Here is a 21894-nt window from a genome sequence, read left to right as displayed (position 1 = left end):
TGGCTCTATCCTAAGAATTGTCAAATTAAGACCTAAAATGATAAGTTAATGTAGCAAGCTGCAAAGGATACAATTATTCTTCTCAAATATTAACTTTAATGGGGAAATGAACTACGTAGTTGTAAAATGTATAGGAGATACATGAATACACACATATATCACACCACGATGTTAACTGCAATCACTGGAACCTTCAGTCTTGCAGAAATTACCACTTTATTGGTTTTTAATTAACAAATAAATTAGGAAAATTATATAATCTTCATATATATGACTTTAATTAAACAGAGGCATTAGGGCTGGAATTCTTGGATGTATGTACCAAATGAATGATAACAAAAAAATTTTCTACATTAAATGCAAATACTGCAATGAAAAAACAACTTGATCATATTACAACTTCTAAGAAAATGTCAACAAAAATCTGTTCCCAAATATAATACTATTGCACTATGACAAATCATTTTAGTTCTTTGAACAATACATATTTTAAAACATAAATTCTTCTTCATTCATTATTAGTGATTATGAAAAATGACATTACTGATTAAATTACAAAATTTGTCAAAATTACAATAAAAGATAATACCCAAATAGTATAAGTAAAACTTTTGGATGCTTGTTCAAGCACTGTTATAAAAATATCCCTAATAGATTTTTAATAATTTTACAATATTTCACTAAGCTTTTGCTTAGCACATTGATGGAGTCTTAACATACAAAAGCAGAACATAAGGTTCTAATGCCTACTTACCATGAAAGAAGCTCATTAATAGATGCCCATCTTCCTATGTGATCTGAAATATAAAACAGGAGAAGAAAAGAGGCCTCCAATAGGCCCAAATGTAAGCATTTCCAGTCTTAAGTGAATTTCAGGGCTAGGAAAGCAGAGCAGGATTTAAATAACTGTCAACTGGAGACAGCACTTCCTTCAAGAAAGGGATTATACTTCTGAGGTACAAAACTTACAATTTATAACCATTGGCAGAGACCTACACTACAGGCACAACACAATCATGGGTTGGTTTATTATCCATTTGGAAAATATTTTTTACACAGTATTATGATACATTAAGCTGTATGGACTGTACCATAAAAAGTTAACAGAAAATAAATATCTTACTTCAAAATATATCAAAGGTATCCAGAAATATAAAAGCTACAGGAAAACAGTTGAACAAAGTACAGAATTGCAAAAGGATAAATTAAACCAAGAAAGCAAATTTCTTTTCAAGAATAAGTCTGCACAGAAATGAGATTCATTAATGTTATACAGTAGTTTACTCTTTGGTATCTGGAAGATTTAACTCTTTATGAATAGTTTAATTAACCTCAAAGTTAGGTTGAATATTAAATCATTACTGTATTAAATTTAAAATAAACTTAATAGCACAGTACTATTATATGGATAACTTTTCTCATGATTTGTTTCTTGCAATGGTACTCACTTCACAAAATCTATTCTCATGAAATATAACTAAATTGTGACCACATACAAAACACTCGTGAATTCTATACATATATATACGTAGGTTATATGTACTGTACAGGGAGAATAACTTTCAAAACCATGTCATTGTACTTTACTTTCAGACTACTGAGTGTACAACACTGTAATCTTGAACAATATCTCTTGACCTATTCAGTCACATTTCCTTCAAAACAGAGGAAAGAAAATATATATCTGGATCATATAAAAATCAAGTACACTAAGTAACTGACCTCTTCCATGAAGCAACTGGTGTTCCTAAAACAAGGATTACTAAGATATTAAACAAATGACTCTCAGAGATCCTGTAAAACAAAAGAAGTGCTCTTCATGGGCAGTTTACAATTTCTGAAAGCTTGATTTTTGCTTGAAGCAAAAATCAAGCTAACTGCAAGAAAGCTTAAAATGCTATCTATCATTTACTTTCATTTAATTATTATTCTGTACAGTTTTTGGGGGCATTTAAATTAAAAAAAATAAAAACAGAAAGCCATAATAACATCAATAAAAAAAAATGTTTTTAAAGAATTGCAGTGCTTGAAAATACTGTTACTTTCAAAACTATCACATTGCTTTTACCAGTTCTGTGGCACAGTTTCAGACCATAAACCCTAAGTCTATAAAAGCATATTTCATAAGTTCTATTTTTGTTATAAGAAAAATCTTTCATAAATCTGTTAACTCGACTAAATAAAATCCTCTGGATGCAGCATCTTGGACTAAGAATGGTATATTAGACTTTCCAATTCCTTGTCCAAAATGAGAACAGGGTCCACCTATTGTTCTTCCTTTTTACTGGTACAGTATAAATAATAACATTCCTGTAGACATTGTACAAAAAATAATTAAATTTCTGCCTCTTCTGCTATCAAATTAATGGCAATAGCAATAGCTATAAGAACACTGATACACTCTCCAGAATATTTCAGGAGTTATTTATGCTGCATATTAATTACTATGAATGCAAATTTGCATTACAATAAAATGGCATGGCTTCATGAGATGCAACTCTGTTTGCATACAGTAATTTATTTCAATATAACTTTATATATCAATATATTTACAAAGAAACATACTCATTCAAATTGACAGTATGTATAAGGATTGCAAAGAAAATACTGCAAATACCTGCAGTTGTACATTAAAATACAGTATGATAATACTGTATGAACTAGGTAAAGAACTAAAACATGCCTATTGCATATACGCACTGTACTCTTAGGTCATTACATTTTTGTATGAAGATAATACAATGATACACAAGGTAACAGACTATGTTCCTCAAAAAAATGTCTCTTTAGGAATAATTTTCTAAAAAAAAAAAAAAAACACAACCATAACATGTCTACATACCAGGAGACATCACTTACTTCAGTCCTGTCCACTTGGAACGATTAAAGCACAATATATAAAACATTACATTACAGTACTGCACTCACTTTATAAATTTAATTGTACTTCAAGCACAAAATAAAATGACCATGATTCAATATATATCAGATACTGCTGTCTATATATATATATATATGTATATATATAAAACTTGTACTCTAATGACTACATGATCATTGGCGCTTCGCAAGGATCTTGGTCCAGTTCGTGCTCCCCACCAGCATCCATACCACTTCTAAGTAGAGCTATACATTATGAACTACTATACTCTAGTCTCCAAATCATCATGCTAGAGTAGATGGTTGTCGAGATAGATGTCATATACTTGGGAAGTTTCACTGGTATGGTTTTCTACGGTGTTGCTGCATACGCTCCAGGGCAGAAGGTCGAGTCATGTGCATGCCTGCAGCAAAATAATCAGTATGTGTTGGAGCAAATACACTCTGATGTGCCTGGAAGGTCCCAGGAGACAGGCCTGGCATCCCTGTTGGTGCCCAATAAGAAGTAGGTGTGTAGCAAGCAGGTGTTCCAGCAGTTGTCTGGGTAGGGACTTGGGAAGGAGAGGTGGTATGATAGGTTATCATTCCTTCACTAATGGTTACCTGAGGCTCAAAGGCCATAGGTGTCATTACTGGAAGGTCCCGATGTAAAGGGAGAGGAGAATCAGCTTGAAGTCGCACCCCCGCCCCTAATGCCGCCTCTGCAGGAATACGAGCATGGACTCCGGACGCCGTTTGAGTGACAGTAAGGGACATTGGCTGAGATGTCATCTGCCCTCCTGAGTGGGAAGTGTGTGACACCACCACTGATATTGGAGGCAATTGCTGCTGACCAGTGGCTAAGTCCATCACACCTTGACCAGTCATATCTTTATCTCGAGCAGCTAAGGCTTCCTGTAAAATGTCTTCTCGATTTCCTCCGTCACCAGTCATACCAGCATTATTGGCATTTGCTGTGTTCTGATTCCCAGCCTTGTCTTTTTTGAGCTTTTTATGGGGAAGCTTGCGTATAGTAACTTCGGATTCATTTATATTTGAACCATTAACACCTACTGGTAAAGAAGCCACACCTTTCTTCCTGCGACCCTTTCCTTTTTTCCGAACTCGTGACTGTATCTGCTGTAACTCCTCTTCTGTCAAAGGTGTAACTGTGATAGCCTTCAGATTCTTTTCCAGAACAATTTTGACATCAGCTTCAGTGATCTCTCCACGTTTAGCTGCAGGAAGATGCCGCTTCAATACATGGCGTCGAAGATTTCTTGCTTGCTTGATGATGCTCATACACAATGGACACTTCATGGGCCGGTCTGAAGGCGCCGTCACCTGTGCTGCATTTGCGATTGCCATCAAGGCTGACACATCTGAAAAGAGACGGCGGGCGGGGGTGAAAACGAGGAGAGGTGGCACCAGGCAGCAGCACACCTACACTACACAACACTATTCAAGGCCGTACATACCACCAACAATAGTGTACTCTACTGTACTGTACTGTACTGTACTACTTTACCCTACCAACATCCCAAGGAAATACAAGACAAACTCGACACACCATCCACTTAGCACACTGCAATTGAGTTTACACTCTAGCAACTGAATTTGTAAAACAGAAAAATGACAACCAGTCCTCAAAAAATGCTAGTTAGCATGATCAAGCAAATAAAAGGTATAAAAAAACCCTAAAAGAAAACAATGTATCCAGATCCAATTTTATTCATATGAAAATGGTGCATATATACAGTAAGAGATAAAATATATTTACAAAAACAACCATATATGAAAAACTGAGACCACAGTCTCAGCAGAGTATTGGAGGCAGTTATTAATAAATTGGCACTGATCTACAACTAATGAGAATCTTGTGTACCCTACCTTAAGATCACAAGCTTTAGTCACATGTGTTAGGCAGGCATTGGGAATGAAAACAAGGTGAAGAGGTTCTTTAACAATTATGTGCTTCTAGTCACCAAAACAGCAAGGAAAGAAAGATGAAACATTAGAAGAACAAATGAACCAAAACCTCAAACATAAAGGATGAAATATACAAGGAGACTGAGACACCAGAAGAAAATCATTAAATAACATTAATACTAAATTATTTCACTGTAAGCTGCACATGAAAATTCAAATATAAATAGTACCTACAAAGATAATAGATGTATAAATGATAATTGTAACAAAATACATAAAAACACACAAAGAAGTCTTCTCAAGTTTAAGCGATGCAAGGTTAAAATGTATTAACTGTAAATTTTTATGAACTTCTTTAGACAGTTGAGGCTGTTTCTGAGGAAGCATAAAAACATAACATAAGCTTTTACAAAATGAAAAGTATACTTGCAAGTGACGTGATCTCCAACAATTGAAATGAACTAAAGTGCTGTGTAAATAATCAATGTAAGCTGTACTGTATTTAAAAGAAAATACATTATCAAAAATGTTCTATGAAATGTTTGGAAAAAAATAGACTGTATTACTACTGCTGTATGACTTAACAAATATAGTTTAGCATACAACAAAATGTAATACCTGTGCTAAATAAAATTTGGTAAAGTACAAATTCAAGTCATTAGCAAATTGAACACAACTTACTAACAAACATGCTAGCAGCCAACTTTTAAAAATAGAATATTTTCTTCTTGAGAGAGAGAGAGAGAGAGAGAGAGAGAGAGAGAGAGAGAGAGAGAGAGAGAGAGAGTCTGTTCTGCCTAGGCATAATCATTATTTCATACAAATACACACTTACAAGGATATACTGTATAACACAAATTCACACCTGCATGCTGTTTACAGTATACTATAGCTCTCATCACTTAAAGGATACTGTTCTTTTAGTAATCCTCAGCACTGAGTTAAGGATTGTACTTGCAAGATTTGACATAGAGCAATCTTTTGAGCACCTTACTAGAGAAATTCCTTGCCTATTTACTCACAGTAACGAAGAATGTTTGTCAACCTTCACTAATCAATATGCTTCAGAGAATTAGTAATGTCTAAGACCCTTTCCCACCTTTTAATACTCATGTTTCAAAATGCTTGCTCAATGCAGCATAGGAAGAAGACACAACAGAACTACGTACGGTACTCATGTTTTCTTTCCCTAATAAACGCACTGAATTTTATGGCAATAAAACAGAAGCATAATCTGCTGGCTAAGTATCAGCAATAGTGAGCTCAATTCACTGTTCCAGTCAACAGAGACACATTGGATTTTTAAGGAAATATGTCCAAGCCATTCATTCTCTTGTCGTGTTCGCAAATTGATCTACTATGTACATGGTACGTACTTGCTTGTAAGACACCACTTTGCCATGGGGTTAGGGAGAGGTAATGAGTAAGGTCATCATTCTTACTAATTATGGTACATACCGTCCTTGTGCTTTAAACAGTTAAGCAGCCATTGTGCCATTTTTAATGTTTTTAAAGTGGGAAGTCAATATTATACTGTAACATGACTTAACAACAGATTAGCAAATGAAGATGCTGTGCAATTAAAATTTGAGAAACAAAACCACACAGTCCATCATTCCATCCAGGGTGGATCAGTTCTAGAAAAAACGCATCAATAGTATAATTCTATGTTCTATTGCAGCCCACAAAATATTCATGGAAAAAGAATTGAACTCATTATTTTGGTAAAATTCTCACCTCACTTATGACAAGAGTATACATATGCTCCATCTTTCAATAATTTCATCAGTTCATTTTTATGAAAAATGTCTGCCCTCTTGACATTTTTCAGTCAGTTAACAGGGCAAAAAATCGTGGATTAGACCATTTTCTAATCACACGCTGGGCTTCCTCTCAGCAAGAACACTCCTGAGTTCCTTGAATGCTGTGACTAAAAGTGCTTCTGGGTTGGAACATCATATTCCATTCACCTAATGGGTGAAATTTGACGTACGTTTCCCTTTTTATTATAGTATAATAATCATGCAATTGTCAGTTCAGTGTGTGTGTATTTATGCATACCTGTCTGCCAGACTGGGCCTAATCCGAACTAAAATTAACGAATTTACATAATTTGATTCATGTAACAACATGTACCTCTCAGGTTTTCTTATTTTTTGTTAGTCACTATGTATTTATCAAAAATTTTCAAGACCTACACACTAATGTGGAATCTGAGCCATGCACTTAAACTATGCATCCAGGCAGATTCGCCACTTCTCCCCCATGTCAGCCATATATCACAGATCAAGGTTCTCATCACAGATTACCGTATAATGAACAGTTATTGTGAGAATAACTATGTACCTTCTGCTTATGGTTCCATTTAGAAAAAATTAAAAAAGAAATTGTCCTCTTTAAGAGGTGTGGAAGTAATGACTACATGCCATTACACTGCAAAGCAGATATTTTCTAGCAAATATATTTGCCAGAAAGAAAAAAATAAGGGTTGTTTACACATAATTTGTGCTTTTTAAACTCTTTTAGTGATTTTAGGTAAATGCCAGTCTTTCTTTCGGCTGTAAACACAGAAATATAAACATATAAATATATACACAACGCATAACTATAAAACAACAGAAAATACTGATTCAGGTGATAAATATTCTCCAAAAATTAAGATAAAGAGCTAAGCCCAGTATCAAATACTTTTCAAGTGATTCAACATTTTAACTTTTGAGATTCTTAAAACTGACTTTATGGTTCTTTTATAAAGAACACAAATATTTGAAGGCCAATAAAAAAATATTTTTGTTAATGCACCTTCATACATATTTAATACTACATATCACATTTAGTGTTTTTTAAGTATCTAGCATGCCTTTGGCTTTGGCACTGCACATATATTAAGTATATAATCTGGTAAATTGTTTATCATAAAGTCTCATTAATTAATGTATACAGTATACTTTACAGAATCCTCAAAACCAAACTTTGCTGCTTCTAGTAAATTTATTTCTACTTTATCTGTATGACATGCAATTACCAGTAGAAGGTAATGGTATAATCACTTTAAATAGGTTAAATGGTTGTACAATCAGCCTGCAAATTTTATCTTTTGTTGTGTTGTACACTTGCTATAATGTGTCAACAATAAGCTTTCTCATCAATGTCTTCATTTCTCTTCTGCAACCATTTTACGTCTCTAAAATCTTAGTTTTTCTTTACAATACTTGGTTATAAATATGCACTGCATTCCCATTATCATATTCAGTTTCCATGATTTCTGTACCATTTTTACAGCAGTACATTCATTTTCTTAGACTACATAGTACTTGAAAATTCAGGTACATCACGCTTCAAATTTTCAACCCATCCACACAGCAAGAACATACACTATATAACTGAACTGCACTGAGTGTTGGAACTTGTAAAACAGACTTATATACATTATCACACACTTGCAGCAGTGCCATTTCATCAGCTATACAGTACTAATGTGATGTTTTTCATGATGGAAAGAAATTTACACATGTTATACAGCCTAACGTGTCTTCTTACTAAAAGAGAAAACACTAAAGTTTTGTACCTTGAGCAACAAAACAATCTTTTTTTGAGCATAGTGATTACTGTACTTTGTTCCCAACTAGTAGTACTTTTATGATAGTGTTTGCCAAAAAATGGTATGCCATGAGCTTTAACTTCTAAGCCTACAAATGAATCTAAAGTGAAGGTTTCCATTTATCATGTTTATAAGTGCTCATTAGTCTATCCAGAATAAAGAAGCCAGAAATTAAGATCTTAACCATCCTCATAAATATACAATTCTACATACTGGTCACCTAAAATTTACTAATACTGAGAAAGAACCATACAAAGCAAAGCCAGATATTGTTCATGCCATTGAACAGTGCTGGACCTTATGGAATAAAACATTCCTTTCCAGACCCTTCTGCACAGCTTCACCATGGTTGTAAAAGCTTTCTGGTCTCCTTCTGTAATGTCTTTCAACTTGCTTTCCAAATTTATATCTTAAACATCGCTATCGCCCTAAAATGTTTTTGGCTACAATCATTCTTTGAATGATTGTAGGTACGTACTTACTGTCAGAAAACACAAAACCTGGATTTCTCACAAATTCTATGCCTCTCTTTTAAGTCATGGAATCTGTTCTGATTTATAGCTTACTTTACCTTACATGTTCCTGCCTCTTATTCATCAAATTATTATAAAAAATAACAATTTCAATTCCCCAAAACACAAGCTGATCACTTTATTCACGAATTGAGGAATTTCTTTAGCACTGCACCTATCAGGATGCTACTCTTCGACCAATCGTAAACTTTCACTGTTTATCAAAATTTCTGCTTATATTCTACTACAACATTCATAAATAGAGAACTTCTTCACTTGTACACCCTTTTCCTTTTCACTCATTTGCAAAAACAACATGAATTTTGATTTTATGACATGCTGGAAAATTATAACATTTTCTATTTAACATGTTTGTTGACAATGACACTTGCTGTTGCTAAGTGACACAGCATTTCCACATCTTCTCCATCCCTTGGTGCATAAAAAATCATGATGCCCAAGAATATTTCCTACCACTAATAAACTCATGTTTATTATAATTTTAACTAACAATAACTTCCAGTTTATTTGTGAACAGCGAGAATTATTATGAATTCCAGATGTTTGCGTATTCCTAAAATGTTCTTCTCAAGAGGTGGTCATTCAGACTCCTTTCGTACAAACAAGTTTGAATAACATTTTCTTAATGTGATACATGCAATTTTTTCTGCTGCATACCTAGGTATCAGAGTAGTTGATGAGTGAGATTAAATGGTAATCCAAAACATTGCATTTCAGTTCAGTTTTACAACTGGGGACTGGAAATCTGTAAACTATGGAAACTGGAAATTTTATGGTGAATGAATAGTTAGTACAGCCATACCACTTAATGACATTCTTATTTATTTACAGATTTAACTGAACTATTCCTATTGCTTTGATATATAATGGAGTCTATTTGGTATCTAATCCTTTTTCCCAACCACAAGAGACTAGCAGAATATTTGTATAAATTCTTTTAAAAGAAAATTGTCCCTTTAGGTTCTGAGTGTTTCTGAGCTTTATCTTTAGGAATGATCAAACATCTGATTTTCATTTGCAACACTCCAAAACTTCTCTGATACCTATTTCATTCTGACTTATCTTGTTAATCTAACTTTAAGCAGAGAATTATTCTATTCTTTAGAATTTAAGAATTAGGTGTTACAGTAATCTTGATCAAATCTCAAGATGTTTTTTTGTGTCAATTCATAAATTACCATTACTGTACATTCATTTTTGTCATTTTCTTTGCATTGTTGTGATAACTGATCCCAAAATAATATAGTAGTACTATATAAAATACTATTTTTTACTTTGTCATCGCACAGATCTAAGAATAAACTTTAGCAGTGCAAATCACTGTACATACCTTGACATATTAATTGATGTTCAATTCTTAATCTTCTTTTTAACTAGACATATTCTTATCACATTTCCCTTGACAGGGCTTACAATTTTATTCAAGTACTTGACCTACTGTGTTTTTGAGCTCTGTCTTGCTGCCATCTTGAGACCTTTCGACATGAGATATTGCAGTCTTCTAGACTATTTTAATATTATCATACCATGCGAAGATTCACCACTAGTGTCATATGTACTGAAGGAAGGGATTTTGAACTTAATAGTACTGACAAAGTTCCCCTTCAACCTGGAATATTGGGAACCTTTAATGATTTGTTCCTAGTATTCAAATACTTTTCCAACTATAAATGGATCTGGTGACAGCTCAAGGACTCTTTCAAATTTACTTCCTTTAATGACTCAGAATTAGAAACCTACAATCTGAATATTTCTTTTACTGTGTACCATCCAGCAGCAATGAGAGAGAGAAAGAATGTTAAATCATTGTTAGATAAAAATTAGGGCTTCTTGCATTTTCAACTTCATAAAATTATGTGATTAAAATGCTTTTATCTAGACACTTCTATACTTTACAAAATAACTGAATGACCATTGCACCCATCGTACAATTACCTCTACTTTAACATAAAACCTAATACATAGGTCTCCTTTACATCTGCCAAAACTACCCTTCTCACTGGGCACTTTTCACATAATTATTAACAAGCCACTCAAATAATTATTAAAACATTAATGCATAAGGAAATACTGTCTTCATTAATAAAGTTAATCATATTATAGTCGATGGTAACCTTCTCCATATGAAACGACAAAAATTGTACTATAGCAAAGATGGAGGGAAATATATTTTTATCTTACACGACATACATATATTGAAAGGAAATTACCAGCTATAATTTTAGAAGAAGTTCTGAGTGCTGATATAGCCAAGCAGTCATCATAAATTTCATTAGAATGACTAACCTGGCTATCACCTTTATGGGTTTCTCAAGTGAATGCTTGTACTATCTTCTACCATGTTTTTTTTAGCAGCAGGCATCTGAACTTTAATTTACTAGCCTTTGTGCCTGTACCTAACTTGAAAATAATATTTTTTGGTGTGATATATTATTCTCTGTTTAATAACTTTTGTAATTTTACTACGATTATATTCAAATGCAAAATTCAGTCAGGTAAGAATCCATACATTGAAAAAATCCTGTCAAGGGAATTTTAATTCAGATATAGTCTTACATTGATCAAAGCTTCAGTGACAGAAGTTAACCTTAAAACATTGAAGGATTATGAAGCTGAAGGCCACTAATCATTTCCCAGCAGCTAGCATCTAAATTATCAAGACCCATGAACAGAAGGACATCTAGTTTAAAACAGACTCACAAAAGATTCCTACCTTACACAAACTGTTACAAGACACACTAATTCTCAAAAGAATTTGAAAATGCCATATGATCAAATGTGTAATTAAAAAAAATTATGCAAATCATTATCAAGGTAGTATGTTATAATGGTACTGGATGGTATTCCAAATTCAGTAATGCGCGTGTGTCTGCAAAAACACCATGGTAATAAAAATGTTCTAGTATTAAGTAAATTAAAATGACTGCCTTTTCACACCTTAAAACATTTTCCTAATTTTAAGTTGTACTCCTTAACATCGTTATTCCAGGTTTCTCGAGTCCTATATCACAGCTTGTTAAAAAATGACACTGTTTACAACTGTCTGCACTAGTGATTAAACAGTCAATGGTAAAGACCTATACATTTTTGGTGATGTGTTATACATCGATGGGTTCACAAAATTTGTGCAATTTCTTCTCCGCATAATAAAGTTTGATTGTGTAAAGTATGTCAAGTGCTTCCAACAGAAGAGCTAAACTAAAATTAAACAGAAAAATAACAGGATTTCTCATATTCTGAACACTTTTGTGAACTTGGCCTAATTTCAAAACCTGCATATTCTGTGTGATGATGAGCTATGATCTTAACCAATTAAATGAAGTAAAACTAGATATACAGAAACAGCCAGAAAAATTATGTCATTGTGTCTCAGTCTTGTACAATAAATAAGTTAAAAAGTAAACATCAAATGAAAGAAAACTAGATTTAGCACTCAGGTAAAGAAAAAATCTATAACAAACAGCTGAGTGAGCAATATGAAAATTCTAAGTCTTTGAGCTGCAAGGGAAGAGAATTGAGAATCACAGAATGGGCGAGAAGAAAGTACTATACTGTTCTGTGTTTATAAATCTACCCTCTAAAGCCACTTATTGTCAGTGTGTTAAAAAGTATGTCACAAAAGCTGCCTTGTGGTTGGATGACTGCTACTGGCTTAATGTTCACCAAATTGTCCAAAGCTCCAAACAATGAAGGCATTTCTGTACGGTACTGAAATTCATCTCATGCAGCTTTTCAAGACTAGTTCAAAAGCCGTGGTCATGACCCTCAGTTGATGCCACATGCCCACAGACTGGGGAAGACTGCGGGGGTGAGTGGCTATGGTTGGATTTTTCGGGAGTGTACACGAGTATGGGCACACCGAGTTTGCAGATTGGTGTAAACATGTCCACAAACAGCACAGGTTCCCGCCAGCCCTGCTGCGTGCTTCTGGTGCACATGGCGAGATCTGCTTTGGCGGTTGGTAAAACACTTATCACAGAAGGGGCAGAGGTAGGTCTTTGGCCGCAGCACAACGCGAGGGTACCACACGTTGCTCTCTCCAAAGCAGCCAGCGACGTCGCTACTGAAGACTTCGCCGCCGCCACCACCACCACCACCTCCTCCTCCGCCGCCGCCACCACCGCCACCTGCAAGAGACACGGCGTAAGGGGCAGGTGGCGGCCTCACAGCGTGAGACTCTGAGCAAGCAGCAGCAGCAGCAGCAGCAACAGCAGCCAAGGGGGGCTGGGACCAGCCAACCAACCGGGGAGAAGGGTAGGGGTGTAGGGTGTGGAGAGGGGAGCTAGGCTAGGCTACAGCATAAGAACCTTTATGAACATGCACAAGAGGGGTAAAGGAAACCACTTGAGGACCATCCTGACAGGGTAAATACACCCCTCAGCTACAACTACATCTCCCAGCACAGTATACACTTATATGTCAAGAACATCTCCATTGTCTCAAAGTTACCAAAGTCAAATGTCGCATCTAAAATAATACTGCAGCTGCTGCCAACCATTTAATTGTACTACTTCAAATCAGGACAGTGATATAATGCATTAATACACAGCACAAAAGATCACAGTTGCCTATTAACATTTAGATCTTTTATAAGTATGTATTGCAGTCTTAGGTACACTTTTCTGGGTGTTGTCACTACATACTTCTTTCACGCTAAGAGAATTCCCTCAAGCTTATCATTCAAATAATAAACACAGTTTAGTATCAGAAAAATTTACAGGTACTGCATTATATAACAAAACTAAATTCAATAATTAACATTTTACCCATGATGATTATGTTAAAAAATTATATCTAATATGATTGTATTTTGCATACGGTATAGTTATATCTTATTTGCATCCACTAGGATAAGGTAAATGTCGACTTTATATATTGCACAATCTCATATTGATTTGTATTACTGCATATCTTCAGCTTCCACACAGAAAATGTCTTTTTACTGAAGTTCCAGAGTTGTCTTGATAACATTTCCTTTTAAGGTTTTTCAATTTCCATGTGTATCAGAATTTCATCAGAAAGAATGGTTTCGCAAATAGGTAGGTGTAAGTGCACACATGCACTCACAAAAACTCCTACTTGTTTAGTATGGATATGTTTCCAAAACCAATTTCTTATCCTTAGCATTCTGTCAATCCTTTATGCCTACAATGCCTTTGTTACGCCTATATTCTTTCATAGCATTTTACATAAGCCTTTATATTATGAAAAAATTATCATTCTAAATCTTCACTTATTAAGTATATATAAATATCTAGTGGAGTAGAAATCAAACAAAAAAAGTTAACTTAATAAACAACAAAGAAATGGGTTAAATAAGGATAAGTTATATGAATATGTTATTTATTTAAAGAATACATACCTTAGTAACATCACAGACTACAGAGAATGAGATCTGGCACTTAAAGCAATGTTTTACAAAGGTTCTCTACTACAAGCACTCTGGGTATACAAAATATAAACTACTTCCGAATTTGGAATGCTTTTTTGTTTACATTGTGCATTTAATAAGGAACCTGTGTCGCACTACGGAGGCAACAATCCAAGACTAGCAGAACTTTGGCCACCACTGGGGTCCCAAGCGCTTCTAAACTGGCAGTAAGTAAGCATATGGGAGGTCTACACCAGGTCACTACTACAGCTAAAAGGGCGGGGGAATTACCTCTTTCCCCGCCCTGCTCACGCCTGGTCCGTCGATACCTCTTGTTGTTGCTGCTGTTGATGCAGCATATCTAAAAGGCCTTTATCTTGGCCCATCCACACCTGCTGTTGTTGCTGTTGCTGATGGTGGGTTTGCAAAATATGGTGAGGTCTAGGCCGGCGGCGGGAAGAATGGGCAACAGAACGGTGGGTTATAAGACAATTGCGGTTCTTGCATACCTTACCACAGATGTCACAAGTTACAGTAGCACCTGGCTGCAAATGCTGGTCACGTAGATGTCTTGTCATGGAACCACGGTTTGAGAATGACTTGAAGCAAAACATGCACTGATTATCAGGGGGAGTAGCCCCAACACCTGCTTGTTGTTGTTGTTGTTGTTGCTGTTGCTGCCCATGAGTAGGGGGTGGCCAGGGGAATCCCCCAGGGAAGGGGCCAATTGGGGAGGTGTGATGGTCTTGATTGGGCGCAGCAGCCAGGCCCATTGCGGCGGCTTCTCCGCATTCAGGGTCATCACGGCCTGCAAGATGAGAGACGCCCGTGAGTGAGGCCACCATTGCCATCACTTTGGTTCTACACACAAAGACTAGCAACACTCCACTACAGGACAAGGCTACTCCTCTACAGAACCTATGACCCCATTACTGATTATTTTCTCTTAGAATTAGGATACCTCTTGCAGCTCTTAAAAACCTACTAGGCCATCACTGCCTTCCCTACCCCAAAGATGCCCCAATACAACCAAGCCCTGATGCTGTTCCTGTGTCCCATCACATGAACTGGTGGTAGGTGTGCTGGGTTCCACTCGTCCCTGAATTTCTACTGCCAATGGGGTCCTGCATTTCCATGAGACCAACAGATCCAAAGGAACCACTTTCTTCACTTACTCCAGAGCTTCCAACTGTGGTTTCAGAAGCTGAAAGTGATAAAGGTGGCACAGCAGAGGAGATGGAAGAAGTGGTGGGTGGCAAGGCAATAGTTGTTGCAGCAGTAATAGTAGTAGAAGTAGTAGCAGAGGTGGTGGTGGCAGTAGAAGTAGCAGAGGTAATGGTAGCAGTAGAAACACCACTGGCAGCTGTAGTACTCATAATATGGGACTGAGTTGGAATGAAATAGTTATGCTGAGTGGTGGAATAGGATCCCATTAAGTAAGCAGGATGCTGGTGGTGAGAGGTGTCAAATCGGAAATCGGTGGCAGACGTCATCAATGGCCTGTGTAAAATGCTCTTGTGTTTGATGAGAGCACCTCGATTCTTGCACCATTTACCACACAGCTCGCAGGGCAAAGAACCAGGCTCCACGTGTTTGTCACGTTCATGACGTTTGCGACTGCCCACTGTGGAAAACATTTTGCCACAAAAGCCGCAGCAGCGGCATGATTCACATGCACAGTGGCTCGGGTGCGGCTCCCAAAACACGCTGGTCTTGACCTCTGCAAAAGAGAGAACAACTCTTACGTCCTCGCCTGTTGCAGAAGAGGCTGTTTGTGTAATGCCTGCCTACTGCTGCAGCCGCCTCCCTTTCCCCCCTCCCCATCACCATAGAAAAACACTCAGCTAAGCCAGCACAAAATACATTGTGTTTGCCCCAATCCACCACCTATATTCTAACTTAGAGCTTATTTTCATTGTTCCATTGTTCCTCTCTTTCTCTTTACACATCTTGATGCTCTTTCTCTCTCTCATTTGCTCTTTCTCTCTCTTCTCCCCATCATCACTGCACATAACTGATATTTTCCACCTCCACCATCACAATAGCAAGTGCACCTAAACCACCACATTCCCATCAGCACCACCAGCACCAGCGACAGTTAAAAGGACAGCACACCACCACCCCTCCTCACCTAACAGCAAAATGATATCCTCCCATTGCACTGGCAACAGCTTAAACCCAACGATAAATCATCTACTACATTGTATCCTCATCTCTGAATTAATAACAAAACTTTAGTAATAACAAAACTTTGTCAACATTACGTCTATAAAAGAAAACACCTGGAAAATAAACAAAAACATAAATCAAAAAAATTAAAATAAAATCAATGTACCTCAATTAGAGTGCAGTCATGCATCATAACTTATTTAAAGCTATAGTCATTATTATCAAGCTATATTTAGATAAAACATCAACAACGACATTAGGGACAATTCACATAAACCATAGCTCTAGGACTTCTCAGATAATACAGTTCAAAGCTACCTAACAGTGTGTGTATAACTATGGAAGACTGCAGTTGGTGATGATGTACCTAACTTGAAAGCAATATTTCGATTTAATGTCACAGACAGGTAAATGCTCTCAGAGTATTCTCAAGCTTTGATTCATAAGGACAACATGGATTATGATTTTTCAAGGGAACTTCAAGCATATATATTACCACATCTCCTGGCATGGTCTTTCCCATTTCATGGCACACTCTGGATGCAGGTTTTCCCACAACACGAAGAGAGAGAAAAAAAGACAGATTCATTGCCTGAATATTGTCACCAGATCATTTTCAAAGTGTGCAAAAGGTGAACCTTGCAGGATATTCCATTTCATACGTATTCAATTCCAGTTACTTTGATAACTCCTTTTTCTTATAAAACCTGTTGCCTGGTTTCATAGTTTTATTTAGGTAAGAAACATTTTAGTCAAGTACATTTCAGATGTTGATCTTATTTTGAGAAAATTAAATTGCTACATAAAAGAATGAGACACACACACACACACACACACACACACACATATATATATAATTAATATTAATAATATATATATATATAGATATATAGATATATATATATATATATAATATATATATATATTAAGATAATATATATATCTATATATAATATATATATATATATATATATATATAATATATATAGCTTTCAGAACTTTATAACAATTCCTGTACTTACAGATATATGTCAAGTCTCTCTTCTCTCATGTAGGTAATTGGTAAGTGCTCACAATAACATAAGCAATAAGTAAGCCAAATAAACTCAACATAAAATGTCGCAAAATATACTATCACATATACTCAGTCATGAATGCCACTAGATATACCAAATATATGCAACCACAGATGACACAAGAGATCTGAATACTGAGACTACGTATACAGAAACAGCTGACAAACTGTACCAACTACTCATCAATCTCATGCACATCTACATGTATTCATATGCAATTAGGCACCTTGCTGAGGGTAAATGCATAGATAACAAACATACATACAACACCCAGACACAGACAGACACTATAAGTCGAATTTGCCGCTCATATACTACTGCAGTCTAGTTTCATGTTTAAATCGTTACAGCTGAGTACTGTGGATTTAAGAAAGCATTTCAAGCCTCTTTCAATAATGCACATGTCAACACTAAAATTGTCCATGGCTATGAAGCTTCTAGAAAATACTGACACTGAATCAAAAGTATACGGATAGGTGATAGCAAAAGAGGGGGGAAACATGAAAAAAGATCTGGTACTTGAATTTTTGCAAACAGGCACTTACGCATGATAAAAACTGTTAACATGCTATTACCTAATAATTTATCCAAAGTTTATTTTTAGCTACTGCAATATAGTGAATGATACTAGTGTCATGTTTCAACTTGGTAACAATCACAAATCGCAGAACATGGACCATGGAAACAATGTCAAAGAGGTGTCACAAACACAAAATAAACTGTGTACATCTAGCTTCCTGTTAGTAAATTGACACCATTCAGTCACTTCAACTGGATATTAGGCCTACATTATGTTGATAAAGATGGAATGTGATTCAGCTTTGCTCTTGTGAAATTTTAAATGAATTATTAAACCAAAATGTTTTATTTTATTTGATATTTCATTTGTGAAAAAAAATTAGTAATATGAATACTTCCTGTTATGCTGCATTATGCACACATACTAATAACTGACACACAAACACACACACATATATCAGTACACTATTTGTCTTCAAACATTAGAATATAACATTTCTGTTGTACTGGCATAAATTTATTGATGTTTATTGAAAAAGGTCTATATACTTCGATTGAAACTATGAAAGCATGAAAATTTAAGTTATCAAACATTATATACAACATTTATTCATTTCCTATTTAATAAAATAGGAATTTTTTCATGTCTATAATAAAATCATTTACTAGTTTTCTGCTTCAAAACTCACTACATATTTTGTAGTAATGTTTGAATACAAACGCAAGTCCACACCCAAGCCTATACACAAAAGTACACAACAAAATAATATATATATATACATATATATATATATATATATATATAAAAATCTTATATATATAATAATATATATATATACATATATATATATATACTTATATATGATATATATATATATATATACATATATATATATATAATATATATATATATATATATATATATATATATAATAAATATATATATATATATATATATATATATTATATATATATATATATAATATAGATATTTATATATATATATATGTATGTATGATGTATATATATATATATATATATATATATATATAATTTATGTGTGTTTAATATCAATAAAACAAAAATATTACCTTTACCCACTCGTTTAGTTGGCTCCAAAATGTCAATCTCCATAAACACAACCGATACTCATATAATTTTTTTTTTAATGTGAGCAATTCCCTAATACATGGTGGTTCCCAAAACAGACAGACCAAAGGTTATGGCCGAAGTCATACTTTAACTTGTATTTAAATGGATTAATGTCATAGAACTTTTACCTCATAAGAACTAATAAGTGTCTCTGATTTCTTATTTTTAAAAATCTAAGTGACTAATTTCTTCTTATTTGAATTATTTTCACCTTGCATTTCATTAATTTCATGTCTTGAAAACTCACAAGACGTATATGGTCACAAAACGACACCATTAAACTCACGTTGTTGTGAGACACCAGATGCTCGTTCTTTCACCAACACAGAAGTCAAAAAAGGACAAAAAATAATGGAGTCTTTCATATTTTAATGTATTTTACAACAATTCGTTAAGGTTTCTGAGTAAAATGTATAGTCTCACAAGATTTGTAAACATTGGTAAGATAAATCTGCAAAGAACATCAGCTTGTATATATATGGACATTTCAGCAATAACGTGAGGAATAATCTTTTGTGCACCACCTGGGACTATTTCTACAAGTTCATAGTATCAACTTCAAGTTTTTAACAGTATTACTTACACACACACACACACACACAAACACACACACACACACACACACATATATATATATATATATATATATATATATATATATATATATATATATTATGAGAGAGAGAGAGAGAGAGAGAGAGAGAGAGAGAGAGAGAGAGAGTGAAGCTGGATACACATGGACATGAATTACTGTATGAGAGATGTGAACATGGTTGGTATTAACTAGTATAGTATAATTCAATGACTTTGACAAAAGCTCTTGCAAACACGTGCTGCAGACCATTAAACGTCCTTACTTTACTTTCAGAAAACAGCCTATTCATCCCCTCTCATCTCTCTCTCTGCCAATGGATAACGAAGCAACCAAGCATGTTGATTTAGGATTAATTTCGGGACAGTTCCTCCAGTCTCTTGACAGAGTATGAGGCACTTCATACATAACTTACGCACAGCAAAAATAACACCTCTCAAAATGGCACTTGTAAAGGAGTTACTGTAATTGCACAGAAGATATGTAATACAAAGAAACCTGAACACCCAAAAGGGCTATAAAAACTTACTATAAATATAATAACACATTGTGTGAGCAATTACCATACATTAAGCTTAAATCAGATTAATAAAAAAATACCCAAAAGGGGAAATCCTATTTTTTTCTTTTTGCCATATGTTTCTGGGATCGATCGTCTCATCATGAAAGACCCCTTTATAAGGGCACAAGGTCGAAAACCAGAGAACAAAACAAAACGCAATCAGTCCAAACTCACTCTGTCTTCTGTCAGAGTTAAGGCAAAAGACTTGGAAATTCTCTTTGCAAAGGAAAGGAAACAAAAACAACAAGGGTGGCGGAAACTTCAATCTTCGACTCATCCTAAAACATCTTCATCCAGCCTACGACTTGAGCTCAGCTATGACAGCCTCGGTTAGCTGCGGGTGCCTCCGGCGGACGTGTCGGGTGAGGTCGCCCTTCTGCACGAAGAGTTTCTCACAGGCTGGACACCGAAACGCGGTACCCAGGTGCAGCTTGAAGTGGCGCCGGAGGGAATCCTTGCAGAGGAAGCTCTTCCCGCAGATGTGGCACTCGACGTTCCTTGAGTCATCTTGCTGGTGGTGTTGATGGTGCCTCCGGCCAAGAACCGCTACTGCTACTGCTGCCGCTGCTGCAGGAGAAGAGTTTGTTGGTCAGTGGAGAGGCCAGCAAGCCAATGTCAGTGGTGGGGATGTGCAGCAGCAGCAGCAGAAACAGCAGCGGCAGCAGTGGATTAGTGTGAAAACATGTCAGCGTGCGATGGTGGTATTAGTTGTGCAAGAGAGAAACTTGGCCAGGTCTGGGAGCGGCAAACACACACACACACACACACACACATACACACACACAAATAGCAAATTATTTTCTCTTCTCAATTATTACGGTTGTGATGGTGATAGTGATGGTGATAATGGTGGTACATGGAGAGAGAGAGAGAGAGAGAGAGAGAGAGGAGAGAGAGAGAGAGACGAGAGAGAGAGAGAGAAGGGGAGGTGACGAGAGAGAGGGAGATGAGAGAGAGCCCATGAGAGAGAGATGAGGAGAGAGAGAGAGAACCATGAAGTACTAGTACTTAATATGTGAAACTTATACTTGAAAGACTGTCAAGAGGAAACACTAAGATTTTAAGAGACAAATACTGATTTATATCTATATAAGTAGTGTGCAACAAACGTATGTAATTATCTCATTTTTATAAAATAAATTTGCAAGTATGATTCCTAACAAAATATTAATTGAATAGTATACACGTCCATCTATATTTAGACCATCTACGCACATAATGTAAAGAAATATTTAATCTATGCACTTCTGCTGATGGAAAGAGGGGTGAATTTGGAGTTCAAGGAGGGAAACTTCACAGTATATATAAAAATTAGTAATGAACCAAACGCATGCTCTGTCACTCGCCAACCAAAGTGATGCCAGAAATCAATCAACAACAGATATAACTCAATGTCATTCTGTGCCAGAAACCTTCAAATTAAGAGTCCAAAGAAACAGGATCAGTCATAATAATTCACTAAACAACGCCATTCCAGAGAAAACTTTGAGAAATCATTTAATTAGGGATACTATTTTTTTTCCTGAAAGGG

General features: G+C 35.5%; 1 protein-coding gene across 9 annotated transcripts in view; it reads right to left on the bottom strand.

Moving 5' to 3' along the window:
• Positions 1 to 261: 261 nt before the first annotated feature.
• Positions 262 to 21894, bottom strand: part of LOC135215561 (protein abrupt-like) — a 156774-nt gene continuing 135141 nt past the window's right edge. For 6 of the 9 annotated variants that reach the window (XM_064250399.1, XM_064250402.1, XM_064250404.1 and 3 more), the window contains one exon: positions 262 to 4241. In XM_064250399.1, coding sequence (XP_064106469.1) covers positions 3217 to 4241 — 1025 coding nt within the window. In that variant the 3' untranslated portion in view covers positions 262 to 3216. Of the gene's footprint in view, positions 4242 to 11801; positions 15102 to 15468; positions 16014 to 21894 lie in introns of those variants that run through there. The other 3 variants (XM_064250412.1, XM_064250413.1, XM_064250407.1) reach the window with 2 other exon arrangements.

The sequence above is a fragment of the Macrobrachium nipponense genome, chromosome 5, assembly GCF_015104395.2.
Source record: "Macrobrachium nipponense isolate FS-2020 chromosome 5, ASM1510439v2, whole genome shotgun sequence".
In the NCBI taxonomy this organism is placed as follows: domain Eukaryota; kingdom Metazoa; phylum Arthropoda; class Malacostraca; order Decapoda; family Palaemonidae; genus Macrobrachium; species Macrobrachium nipponense.
Note: the sequence above shows the minus strand (reverse complement) of the source record. Positions and strands in the feature narration are given on the sequence as shown.